At 38.6% G+C, this 12,909-nt stretch overlaps 1 protein-coding gene across 1 annotated transcript; it reads left to right on the forward strand.

Moving 5' to 3' along the window:
- The first annotated feature begins 7,157 nt into the window (after window positions 1-7,157).
- Window positions 7,158-11,890, forward strand: gem (GTP binding protein overexpressed in skeletal muscle). The gene is made up of 4 exons (XM_028471063.1): window positions 7,158-7,686; window positions 9,622-9,698; window positions 9,776-9,980; window positions 11,174-11,890. The coding sequence occupies exons 1-4, from the start codon at window positions 7,341-7,343 to the stop codon at window positions 11,452-11,454; spliced, it is 909 nt and encodes a 302-aa protein (XP_028326864.1). The 5' UTR covers window positions 7,158-7,340; the 3' UTR covers window positions 11,455-11,890.
- The last annotated feature ends 1,019 nt before the right edge of the window (window positions 11,891-12,909 follow it).

Raw genomic sequence — 12,909 nt, forward strand, 5'->3', positions numbered from 1 at the left:
AGAAGTTTTGTTCTTTTTTTTTTTTTTTGTACATGCTGAAAAAGGAGACGAGAGAAGCAGTTTGCTTATCTAAGTCCCGCCCCCTGTTTTGAACACAGAAAATTTACATCAAAGCTTGTCTCTGTGGTCAATCAGTTGTTCTGAACACAATTTCATTTTTTTTTTTTTGTGTGTCCTTTTTATGTAGGATTTATTCTCATCTGTAGTCAGTGTTGTCTTTTTTCATTCCTCCTCTCCATCGTTGTTCGTGTCGTCCTTGCTCCCTGCAGATTTCATTCCCCGACGTTGTTTGCGTTCCTCCAGTTCAAAATAAGAGTTCATCTTCTTTCGAAGTTCCTTGTCATCTTCAGATTTGTGTTGTTGTGATCTTCTGTTCGTGAAGACTGAGTCGATTGCGTTCATTGACCAGTTGATAAGTTCCATCTCGTTGATGTGTTGATCTCGTATTCGCGTTAGAATGTGTTCTGAGTTTTTTCTTTATATCTAGTCAAGTTTGCAGCTTGTTTTGTCTCTGCATTAAGGTTACTCCAGCTGTTAATAGCTCTATTTACAGTGCTGTGTTTTCCAATGTTAGATTTAACCCTTTCTTGTATAAACACATTACTATGTCTTAGGACATAAGCAGTTTGTTTGTATATGAAATGTTTTTTGTATTTGATATGGGAGTGTTTTAAGTGAGGCCCTAAATGCGAGAATTTGTGTGTTGTAGTGTATTATTTCTTGCAGTTTTAGGTATTTGGCCTTTACAAATAGTTCGTTTGTGTGTGCGTTGTGTGGTGCTTTATATAGAATTCTAATTGCTTTTTTTTTTTTAAAGTTTACCATTTCAGATGTTAGTAGCGTGTGAGCTATGATGTCACCAAATGTTGATGGTTGCACTACTTGACCCAGTGATGTTGTGAACAACTGAATCAAGCATGATGGATATTTGTCTAAGATTAAATCCAGTGGTGTCACTAAGCTACTCATGACAGCTGGACTTTACTGCTGTGCATTGAGCTTTCACAGGCCTAAGTTACACATTAGTGTAGCAGCTCTTTGGTGTGTTACTGTGCACGTGCCTGATGGACGAGCTGATATTGATCAAAGCTGCGTACGTGGCCATGTGCCTCTGGCTGCTCATGTAAAGCTCCATGAGCTGCTGCCCAACGACTCGTCAATCCCTTTTTTAAGCCGATGACTTCCAGCTCGATGACTGAAAGTCCTGCATTATGGACTGACTGAATGAATGACAGATCACCACTGGACGGGGGGAGGAGGTGGTTTTCATGTTGATTCCAGAATTTCTGTGTAAGTGATCCAAATGTACTGTAAAGCCCGTGTTAAGTCTGTGTCCAGGACTGGAAGTGGGATCGTTCTGTTGGACATCAACCTCTGCAGATCATTTCCTACGTGCTCTCATTTTCTGCAATTTTGTGAAGCTTCATTTTTTTTTTTTTTTAATCTGAAGTTAGAAAAACAATTTTAAATGCATGTAACTCATTAACAGTTTTGAAAAATAAATAAAATACATCTTCTCAAACTAAGTAAATTATATGTTAGGTTTAAACATTTGAATGCAATGCTGTGCACAAATTACTCAGTGGTGTAAATGTTTCAAATGTGATGGAGCATTTACGTGTAAACATCAAGTATTAAAAACTAAAGCCCCAAATGTTTATCTCTTGATTGATTACAACATTACAACAGGAACTGCTCGGAAACTAATTAAACAAAAAAAATAAATCTGAATGTTAAGTAAATCCTTCAGAGACTTTGTGGCTATCAATACGTAATACGTGTCAATAGACTGGCAGTCTATCCATACGCAGTGCCCCTCATTGGCCAGTTTAGGTCACGTGATAAGTGCACCACGTGACCTAAAGTTCCGTCAGTTTTATCTTAGCTCATATTTATTTTTAACTACCCCACTAATCCTTTTATTTTAGCCCTAACCCAAGAAATACCCTAAAATGTTTATTTTTGTCGCATATGTGTTTTCTAAATGTGGAATTTGCCGTGCTAAATGCGTATGTTAAAATGAAAAAAAAATATGTATGTCAAAAGTTGAATTCGAACCCACGGCAGCAGAAGGAAGAATCCTTGAGTCAGGCACCTTAGACCACTCAACCATCTATTTATCTGCTTGTATTTGATGTGAATCTTTTGATAAATAGATATTTTATTAAAATACTCACTGAGATTAAAAATGAATTTGCAAACAAAGTACATTTTTTAAAAAGGGAATACTTTAACAACACAATGTAACTTCCAGCCAATCACATTTCTGGAAAATCCCTTGTCCAGTTAGGAACCAACATGGATTGAGAATTAATTTCACCTGTTGTTGTGCAAATGGAGCCGACAACATGTGATGGTAAACATACCCTGACTGCTTTTAGGTCCCAGGATGAGATACTCAGACCATATGCTGGGTTTCTTCTGATGCATGATGCTAGGCCTCATGTGGCTGGAGTGTGTCAGCAGTTCCTAATGAAGTCATTAATGCTATAGACTGGCCTACTCGTTCCATGAACCTGAATCCAATCGAGCACATCTGGGACATTACGTCTTGTTCTATCCACTAGCACTATGTTGCACTACAGACTGTCCAGGAGGGGCTGATGTTTTGATCCAGGGCTGGGGGTGGAGAGATTCCACAGGAGATCATCAGTCGTCTGATCAGGAGCTTGTCCAGGTGTTGTAGGGAGAGCATACAGGCACGTGGAGGCCACACACACACTATACTGAGTCTCACATGTAGGCTTGTCTTGAGGAATTTTAACAGACGTTGGATCGGCCTGTGATCACATTTTTCCACTTTTCTGAATTCAGACCTACATAGGATAATCATCTTTATTTACATTGATGTTTATTTTATTATTTTTGTTTTCAACGCAATCCATTATGGAACAAAGAAAGATTTTCAACCAGAATATTCTATTAATTTAGATCTTGATTAGGTTTTTGGTAACACTTTATTTGAAGTTTTATACATAAGGCTGACATTACGCTGTCATTAGCATGAATAGGGTGTCATTAAGGCTGTCATTAAGTGTCGTTCGCTAAATCATGACACTTTTTGCTAAATTATGACACCTTTGGAGCTATGTTGGCATTTTTTGGGTTAGGTGGAGATATCTAGAAGGATAGGTTAGGGTAACAAACAACACATAATGACAGCCTTCATGACACCTTATTCATGCTAATGACAGGTGTCATGTTATAATAATGACAGCGTAATGTCAGCCTTATGTATAAAACCTCAAGTGATTGTTTTAATTTATTTCTTTTTGAGCAGTGTGTGTTTTAAATGAGAAAATGTAAACTATTAAAACAGATGTTGATTACAGGATTGCTACACATTTGTGCCTCTATTGTCTCTGTTAAAGTCCTTTTAAAAAATGCAACCAGATTAAATCTGCTCTAAACGTGGACGCTTTCATCAGTTAATGAAGCCTGAATGTGATTCACGTTGAGCTTTCGTCTGTAACTAAAAAACATCTTCCCACAGTGACTGTAAAACCTCTACCTTCCTTTCTCAAACACACAATCTGAACGAGTCCTGACGTCATGTGATGCCCCGTTTCTCTGGACGCTTCTGCACATCTGTTGGACGAGTCATTGACAAAACCTAACTAATGTGTTTCGGTCCATTAATAATATTCTGCTGCCTGCGGCACATGGGCTAAGCCTCTTATCATCACATTTATTCATTACTGATGGTTTACAGCAATGATAAGGCAAGGCAAGGCAAATTTATTTGTATAGCGCATTTCATACTCAAGGCAACTCAATGTGCTTTACATGATAAAACATTCAATTGTTTAAAATCAATAAGAACATTTAAAATCATCAGTAAAATCAATTATAATCATCAGTAAAATCATCATGACATCAACAACATGACCAAAAATCTCCCTCTGTCAATCATACGCAGTAGAGAAAAAAAGTGCCTTTAACTTTGATTTAAAAATGTTCACATTAGATGCTGACTTCAGCTCTGCTGGCAGTTTGTTCCACTTCTTTGCAGCATAACAACTAAAAGCAGCATCACCATGTTTACTGTGAGCTCTGGGCTCCACTATCTGACCTGTGTCCATAGATCTGAGAGATGCGTGGATTGTTATTGTGTTCATCTGTGTTATCACTGTGTCTCATACAGCTTTCGATTTCATCGCACCTTTGAAACATGCCAACGTTGAAAATCCTGAGCAGCGTTTTTTCATTTCTTACATGAGTCTTTTAATGTAAAATTTTGGAATTTTATAATTTTCTACAAAGGAGCAGTTGAAGGCCTGAAAGTGGTATTAGTGTCTGCCAGGTTGGACAGGAAAAGGTCTTCAAGAATAAAGCTTCAGTCCCTACTGAGCATTCTGCTGTCTCTGAACTAGAGGAAAATGTGTTCATTTAAACTAAATAAATCCTAATTCTGCCTAAACTAGAGCACTAGGAGAGCACAAACTTTCCCCAAGCACCAACTAAGCTCTTTTCCAGATATTGACAGTTACCTGGGGGTTAATGGAGGAACCAGTCCATTGTAACTGAGTCAATTTTCATAAAGTTCTGTCAATTACGAACCCAGACATGAATTTTTGACATTTTGCCAATGATGAGGATTTTTTTTTTTTTTTTTAAACTGATCCAGAATCATTAAATTGATCTGGATTCCCTTCCAAATTTAATGGAATCTTCCATGGCTTTTAAGATCTATCTTTGGTTAAATTTGTATTAAAATCTGTGAAGTACTTTTGACATAACGCTGCAAACAGGAAAAAAAAAAAAATATGTTAACGCTGGTGAAAATATTACGTCCTTGGCGGCGGTAATAATAGAAACATGGATTCCTTTGAGAGGCCACACAGCCATAAAGTAAATCTGTATCCATAAGAGTCTTAATGGTCAGCACAAAGCTTTGGTATGGACGTACCAAAGTGTGTGTGTCGCACTGATGGAGGGACATAAATACTGAAAAGAGCATTGCCCAAAGCAGTTCCTTGGTCTTTTTTTATCTATTTCCCCATTATGCAACCTATGACACTGTGACACACACATCTACTGTATATCCGGTCCTTTCATCTTAAAAAGTTGTAAACACCCAGGAAACATGTCATGGGAAAAATTATATATTAAAGATTAAATGTTAAAACATCAGCCGGTGGCATATTTCAATAACTAAGAAAAATAAATCAAAGATGGAACACATAAAGTACATCTTATGAGCTGATGACTTTCCCTTTGAATCAGAGGGGCTCTGTGTCATACATTATGTGAAAAGAACAGCAGATACTTCCAAATGTCCAATCCATTTGTCACTTTCTTTCTTTTACAGCACTTTCACTTCTTCCTCTGGGCTTTTAAATAAGAAGGCCTTTTATTACACCCCATTACTCACAGTGGATGAGTCTGTTCTGTACACAACCTTAGCCTGCAGTAGCCCTTATGTAAACCTGTGTCAGCTTGTGGCTCAGGAAGATGGTTTTTTTATGTTTTTCAAAACAAATATTGCAAGTTTTTACCGTTCCATAATTAGATTTATATAAATAACATGATTTAAAAAGGGGAAAAGATACAAATGTGTCAGGACAATTATTGAAGACCTAAATTGTTTACCCTCAATTGAGGAGCAGCAGCTCTACTCTGAGCTTCTCACTTCATCGCTAAAGCAGGATCTGGCCAATTCACTTACAAGTAATGAATTTTAAACGTGAAAATATCATCAATATAGTTTTTTCTGTGTTTAAACACTTGTTTCCATTTATTACTAAAAGCTCAAATGATCAGATTCACTGTAGGCATTTGTTAGGCAGCCTTTTATAAATGTACAGTAAAATATATCACTAACATATTGATACGTTGAAATCAGTCATTGACTAGACGACACACAAATTATTCTACCTGATGATGTTACAAAACACACAGATTTATAATATCTGCCTTCAAAGAAGCGGACATATAAAGGAGCTTCTTCTTCTTCTTTAAAAAATAATAATATTTGCTAACGTTCACTGTTAGGGAATGTTCCACATTTCCTATATTTAAAAATAAACTCAAAGTGTGGCTTAAAGCAAACCAGTCTAGTGACCATTTAGTGACTCTTATTCATTTCTGTTACATTGTTTGTTGTATTTGCTGTATTTTGGTCATTTGCCTAAGGTTTAAGGATGTAAATTAGCCCTGTGGCTATAATCTGGCATGTTTACCTCTGTTTTTGTTGTTTCAATACAGAGGTTCATTAAAGGTAGGTGATTTTCAAAAGCTTGATTTTAAATGCCTCCCTGATAGCTCCGCCTTTACCCCCCTCGCCCCTCCCCTCTGTGCTCCGTCTCACTCACGTGCATGCGCACAGCTGCTGCAGAAGAGGAGCTCAGCTCATCGCTTGCATTGTGTAGACAGCAGTAAGTAAACAATAAACTTTACCATTATATATGTTAAAAAAAAAAACAACATGACCAAAAACTCTGTTTTAAGTCTGTCAGCGGTGACGCGCTTTCAGTGAGAGCTCGTGCATGCGAGGAGTCGAGAACGAGCAGGGAGACGTGATTGGTTAAAAAACGGTTGTTTTTTTTTTCTTTCATTGGTCGAAGTTTTTACAGATTTACAGCTGCTACAGTTGATGGATTTTCTTTGTTCCTTTTTCAATCTTAATTTCTGTCAGGACATGAAGACAATTTCAACCAAAAACAAAAGTGTATCTGGAGGAAATCACCTACATTAGCTTTAATGTGCATTGTTCCTATCAAATAATATATAAATAATGATAATAATAAAAAATAATCTGTGAACAGAAACCAAGACGAAACTTTTAGCACAATTTTCAATTTGTAAACACAAACGATTGCCATCTTTTCAATGATCTAATATCTGAAAACACATCTGAGTATTGATCTGATCACTATTTCATCTAAACTTACACATTAAGACAACGTGTAAACACATTCCTTGCTGCACAATGACAACATTATCAGTCCGATATGAGCACGAATCAGAACAGATCTATTGTAGCATCATCCTCCCTCCATCCTCTTCATTGTTTACTCTCCTCCATCATGTGTGTGTGCGTGTGTGTGTGCGCGTGTGCGTGTGCGTGTGCGTGTGTGTGTGTGTGTGTGTGTGTGTGTGTTATAGGCTCTATATAAATCGCAGGGAACCCCCTTCCAACCATCAGAGCACTACGGTCTTGTTTGGAGGAGCTCGTGCAGTATCTGCACATGGATGTAAAATAAGTTGTAATTGATCTTATTAGAAACACCCGTGGACTCAAGTGATCTCTGGGATCCAACAGGACGTCCAGGACGTGCTCCTGTGAGGTGTTTTTTTTCCCCCAGGACTACATCAGAACCAGCTCCCCTCCTCTCATCATGATGTCCAGCGTCCAGCGGCACAGCCTCCGCCTGCAGACCGAGCTCCACCGCTGGAGCATCTGCGAGCCGGGCTCCAACCTGTTACCAGCCGGGCTGCTGGCCCGGGTCCCCTCCTGCATCTCCCGGTCCAAGTCTTGCACCAGTTCTGCCGGGGAGTCGAACCGGAGCCGCGGGAGCTGGTCCTCCTCGGACTCCTTCGCCTCCTTCGACTCTGCCGGGGAGCCCGGGGGTCCGTACCGGGTGGTGCTGCTGGGGGCCGCAGGGGTCGGTAAGACCGCGTTCGCCAGCATCTTCGCAGGAGCGGAGGACAGCATGGACAGTGAGGACTGCGACCTGTCTACAGGTTAGACTGGACTGGACCATCACACTGGTCAAGTTTTGTTATAACATTTACTCACTGAAATGTCACAATAAGAGGCAGAAAAATAAAGTTATATGACTTTAAACACCATCAACCATACAAACCAGCAGACAGTAGTATAATATATAGATAAGAGAGGACTAATCCAGGGTTTTTCAACTTTGGGGTCGTGACCCCATGTGGGGTCGACTGGAATGTGTTAAAAATAATTAGATTAAAAATGAATTTTAAAATTTTTGAAACAATTCTTTTTTTTTTCAACTTAAAAGACAACACACAACCATAAACAATTGTATTCTATACTTGAACTTTCTCAAATATAAATCTAGTTCAAATAAAATTACAGTATAAAAATGTCTGACCTGGCTGCTCTGTATTTGTTACGCATGTTTAAAAACAAATTCTCAGTTTTCTGTCCCATATGTCACACATTAGCCACTAAACCTGAGTACTAAAAAATAAACAAATAATGGAAATGTTCCAAAATTGATTCATAGGTGCTGAAATCAATTTTTTTTTAAAATTCCAACCTCAGTAGGCTCGTAAATTTTGAAAGATAAATCAATCAATAGATACCGAATCGAAATGGAATAGTGATTAATCGATTCAAAACCTTATTTATCAAAATTTAATCGATTTAGGAAATTGGCCATGATACCCAGCTCTATTAGCCGCTAACGTGTGACATATGGGACAGAAAACTGAAAAAGAAAAATGGATAAGATTGTAAAACCTGCCATGATGTATGGTTTGGAGACAACGGCTCTGTCTATTATTTTTGTAGAAATGATGGACAGGATTAGAAAAGTGGGAAAACCATGGCGGAGCATTTAGAGATGACATCGGAGAAATGACACTGAAATAATCTGTGAGCGAAAAGTGACAGTGAGTAGTATTAAACAAAGGATGATGCAAAAGGAGTTGGAGAATGATAAAGGGACGACCACAGAAAAGGTTTATTAATGGTTGATGTTCATATTACTAATACAAACTTCATCTTTGAAACACTTTGTTTTTAAGACATCCAAAAGAAGATTCTGTGATCCAGTCTTGCATTTCATTAAAGAATATCAGTGTTTTGTTTTTTTTTGTTTTTTTTTTTATCATCATTTTTCAGATTAGAACAGTTCACAGCAGAAATGATCTACGCTGATCCATCATATACAGTTTCATACTAACGGACAGTTTGCTTACATTGACGCTGTCAATGTTTTACCTGGACAGTGTGTGTGCAAGTCAGTCATTTAACTGGGAACAAGTGGATGTATACACAATTCAATGGTTTTTCCTAACGACCTTTGGGTGTTGCACATTGTCAAGACTACATGTCACAATCATGAAAAGCAGCTACACACTAATAACTTATAAACACACAAAAAGTGTACGGACTATGGCATGCACGTTCGTTCCACAATATGACACTTCTTGTCTGATTGACAGCAGACATCTTTAAAGTACATTTTCTAATTGATGTGTGACATTAACAATAAAAAAAACAAGTAAATAGTTTGTTTAAGCTGATCAACAGCAGCACTGTTACATCATTTTACTACTAGTCTGTGTGTTTTAAGGGTCACTTAAATGTTTGCAGTCATTGTGTAGTGTAGCAATGTGTTTCTGTTTTTTTTTTTTCTCCATCCATCTCAGCATAAGCAGAGTACGGTTGGCCTATCGATCAAACCACCACAACTACACACAATCACAGTGACACACAAATTCACTAGTACAGTCACTTTAAAGCCTGACAGGCAACACGAGGCAATAAGATCTCATGGAGGATTTTACTCTGAAAGGTTTGGATTCAAACCCAAAGTCATCTAGATGAGAGAAAGCATCACTAACCTCAGCCACGACACAAAACAAATAAAAGCTACAATTTCTAACTAAAAACACTGTTTATTTCACCTCTGATTTCAGACGACGTGTGTGAAAAGGAAATCGAGGTGGACGGAGAGTGTGCGACCGTAACTCTGTTGGACATGTGGGATTCTGAGGTAAGATGATGGAAAGCTTACACGATTCTGGTTTAACTGTTCAAAGTGACTCACTGAACCTCTCTGTCTCCCTCCAGACGGACGATGAATGGGTCCAGGAGCGTTGCATGCAGACAGGTGATGCTTACCTGCTTCTGTACTCCATCACTGACCGAGCCTCGTTCCTGCGAGCTTCAGAGCTGAGAATTATCCTACGACAGTTCTGTCCAGCCCAACACACGCCGATCATCCTGGTGGGCAACAAATGTGACCTGGTGCGACGCAGGGAGGTGTCGATGAATGGTGAGAAGATGCACTTCCTGTCTGTTGGAGAGTCTCTTTTCTCACAAACAAGTTCACGTCCAACAATTCAAGTATTTGATGGTTTCTCATGTATTGAGCCATCTTAATATATGATGCTAAATTAAAATACACAGCTCTAGCTTTTAATAAACTAAACTAATACTTTATTTAAAGTTTTATACATAAGGCTGACATTATGCTGTCATTGACCGTGGCTCAGTGGTAGAGTGGGTTGTCCAGAGACCAAAGGGTTGGGGGTTCAAATCCTGCTCTAACTGAGTCATTGTCGTTGTGTCCTTGGGCAAGGCACTTTACCCACATTGCCTTGTATGAGTGAGTATGAATTGTGCATGTATGTCGGTGGTGGTCAGAGGGGCCGTAGGCACGAAATGGCAGCCACTCCCCTGTCAGTCTGCCCCAGGGCAGCTGTGGCTACATTGTAGCTTACCACCACTGCTATGACTGTGTGAATGAATAATGGTTTCTGTGACATGCTTTGAGTCTCCTTGAAGAAAGCGCTATATAAATCCAAGTCATTATTATTATTATTATTATTATTATTATTATTATTATTATTATTATTATTATTATTATTATTATTATCTGTCATTAGCATCTTTTTTGCTATATTATGACACCTTTGGAGCTATGTTGGCATTTTTGGGGTTAGGTGGGGGGATCTAGTGGGGTTAAGTAGGGATAGGGTAATGAAAGACACTTATTGAACTTATTGGCTGACATTACGCTGTCATTATTATGACATGACACCTGTCATTAGCAAGAACAAGGTGTCATGAAGACTATCATGAAGTGTCGTTCGTTACCCTAACACTACCTAATTCCTCTAGATCCCTCCACCTAACCCAAAAAATGCCAACATAGCTCCAAAGGTGTCATAATTTAGCGAACGACACTTGATGACAGCCTTCATGACACCTTATTCATGCTAATGACAGATAAAGAAAGTGTAATGTTAGCCTTATGTATAAAACTTCAAGTAAAGTGTTTCCAAAAAATGATGCTAATACATTTGGACCTACTTTCTTGGTAAAATGAAACAATGAAATAGAGAAGATGAGACTCTAAGAATAAACCAGTATAATCTCAACTAACAAAGAAAAACCAACTCAGAAATCCAATAACCAAACCTCCTGCAGTTCATCTCTGACCCTCTGCTCTCCTCCCTGTTTCAGAGGGCCGTGCTTGTGCCGCTGTGTTTGACTGCAAGTTCATCGAGACCTCGGCCGCCATGCAACACAACGTCTGGGAGGCTTTTCACGGCATTGTCCGACAGCTGCGTCTCCGCAGAGACTCCAAAGAGAGCAAACGCCGTCGTCACGTACACAGCGACGCACGCCGTGAGAGCCTTCAGATGAAGGCCAAACGGTTCCTCGACAAGATGGTATCAAAGAACAATAACAGCGTGGCGTTCTGGCTCAAATCCAGGTCCAGCAATGATCTCTCTGTGCTGTAGGAGCAGGACACATTGACTCTTTAAAGTCTTTTGATCTTTGGAACAGAAGGAAACCAAAGTATGTTAATGTGGGGATGAACCAGGATTGTTCAAAAGGTCCATGCTGTGTTTGCATCCGTCCTCTACAAAGGACAAGAGAGGCGATGGTGCAGTCTGTTCAATGACTCATAGTCACAGCCTTAGTAACAGATCAATGTTTCAGTCTGATGGACACTTCGTGACTGTGAAGCAGAACAGTTTGGTCGTAAACCGGTGGATGGAAACTGAGAGAAAAAAGTGTTTTTTGTTCATTTCTGTGTTTTTAATAAAAACTTCAATGTTGATTTTGCTTGTATTTCTTCATTATTTTGCTCTTACTCTTGCCAAATTTGTTGATTGTTGATCCCAAAGTAGTAAGATAAGCAGCAATGATGTGTGACTGTCTGCATCTGTTTATTGGTTCACCGTTTAAAATGTTGCTATGGTTTTATATGTACTGAGATGTTGATTGATTGTATTTTGTTACCTGGATGTGTTCTACATCATCAAATAAAGTGACACATTAAAGTTCCTTCTTAGTTGTTTGTTATTGGAACATCTACAAAAAATGATTGCTGGTGTTTCCAAATTTGCTAAATATAAAAGATGAGTCAGCAATTTGTGTCATAATGAATGTTCACCACTGGGACTCAAGGAGTTGCCACGGTGACCTTTGTTAGAGTCTGGTACAGGTCAGCTATGATGTGATGCATTTGATTGTTGTCTGGTCATTTCATTTTTTGCAGTTTCACAATGTCCGTTAAAAAATTAATGGTTGAATTTAGAAATGCAATCATTTACTTTGTCTTTTCAAACATACTTAAGTACAGGCAAAATTACTCATTTAGAAATATACTCAAAAAAGTATAAGTACAAGAAATGAGCTGCTTTGTGTACAGCACTTAAACCAATAAATGACTAAACTAACAACAACAACCATCCATCCTTTCACTTATCAGATGAAAGGTAGAGGTAGAACTTTCTGAAGATCTGTGAACTTAAGTCAGTCCACTTGCATGTGTGTGAAAAAGATTGTTGGTTCAATCCGTTGGCCTTTAATTGTGCACATAGTTCCTTATCAGGAGCTGCTGCGAGTGAACAATCTGACAGGAAACACTAGACACTCATGGGTCAAAGTCTGAGTGGATATGACAAACCTCTTCAGTGAATAGTAGGTTTTTCAACCAATGACAGCAGCTTAACATGTTTTTGTGCACGTGTGTATTTTTCTTCATAACTAAGAAACACATAATCTCAAAGATTTTGTTGTGCATGAGTATAAACTATTTCTGTATCGAGCCAGAACAGTGAACGAACAAATTTCCATGTGTTAAAGACTTTTTAAAAAAAAATGAAATCAGTGATTAATGATGACAGAAGGTAGTTTCATCCCCAGCTTACTGTATGTATCATTGTTCTGGTCTTCCTGCTCAGAGC

The sequence above is a fragment of the Gouania willdenowi genome, chromosome 16, assembly GCF_900634775.1.
Source record: "Gouania willdenowi chromosome 16, fGouWil2.1, whole genome shotgun sequence".
Lineage (NCBI taxonomy): Eukaryota > Metazoa > Chordata > Actinopteri > Blenniiformes > Gobiesocidae > Gouania > Gouania willdenowi.

Excerpts from the sequence above, each read along its gene's own strand:
- gem (XM_028471063.1), top strand. The coding sequence starts at position 7,341 with ATGATGTCCAGCGTCCAGCGGCACAGCCTCCGCCTGCAGACCGAGCTC. Across the intron at positions 7,687-9,621 it reads GGACTGCGACCTGTCTACAG|ACGACGTGTGTGAAAAGGAA; the intron begins GTTAGACTGGAC and ends CTCTGATTTCAG. Across the intron at positions 9,699-9,775 it reads TGGACATGTGGGATTCTGAG|ACGGACGATGAATGGGTCCA; the intron begins GTAAGATGATGG and ends GTCTCCCTCCAG.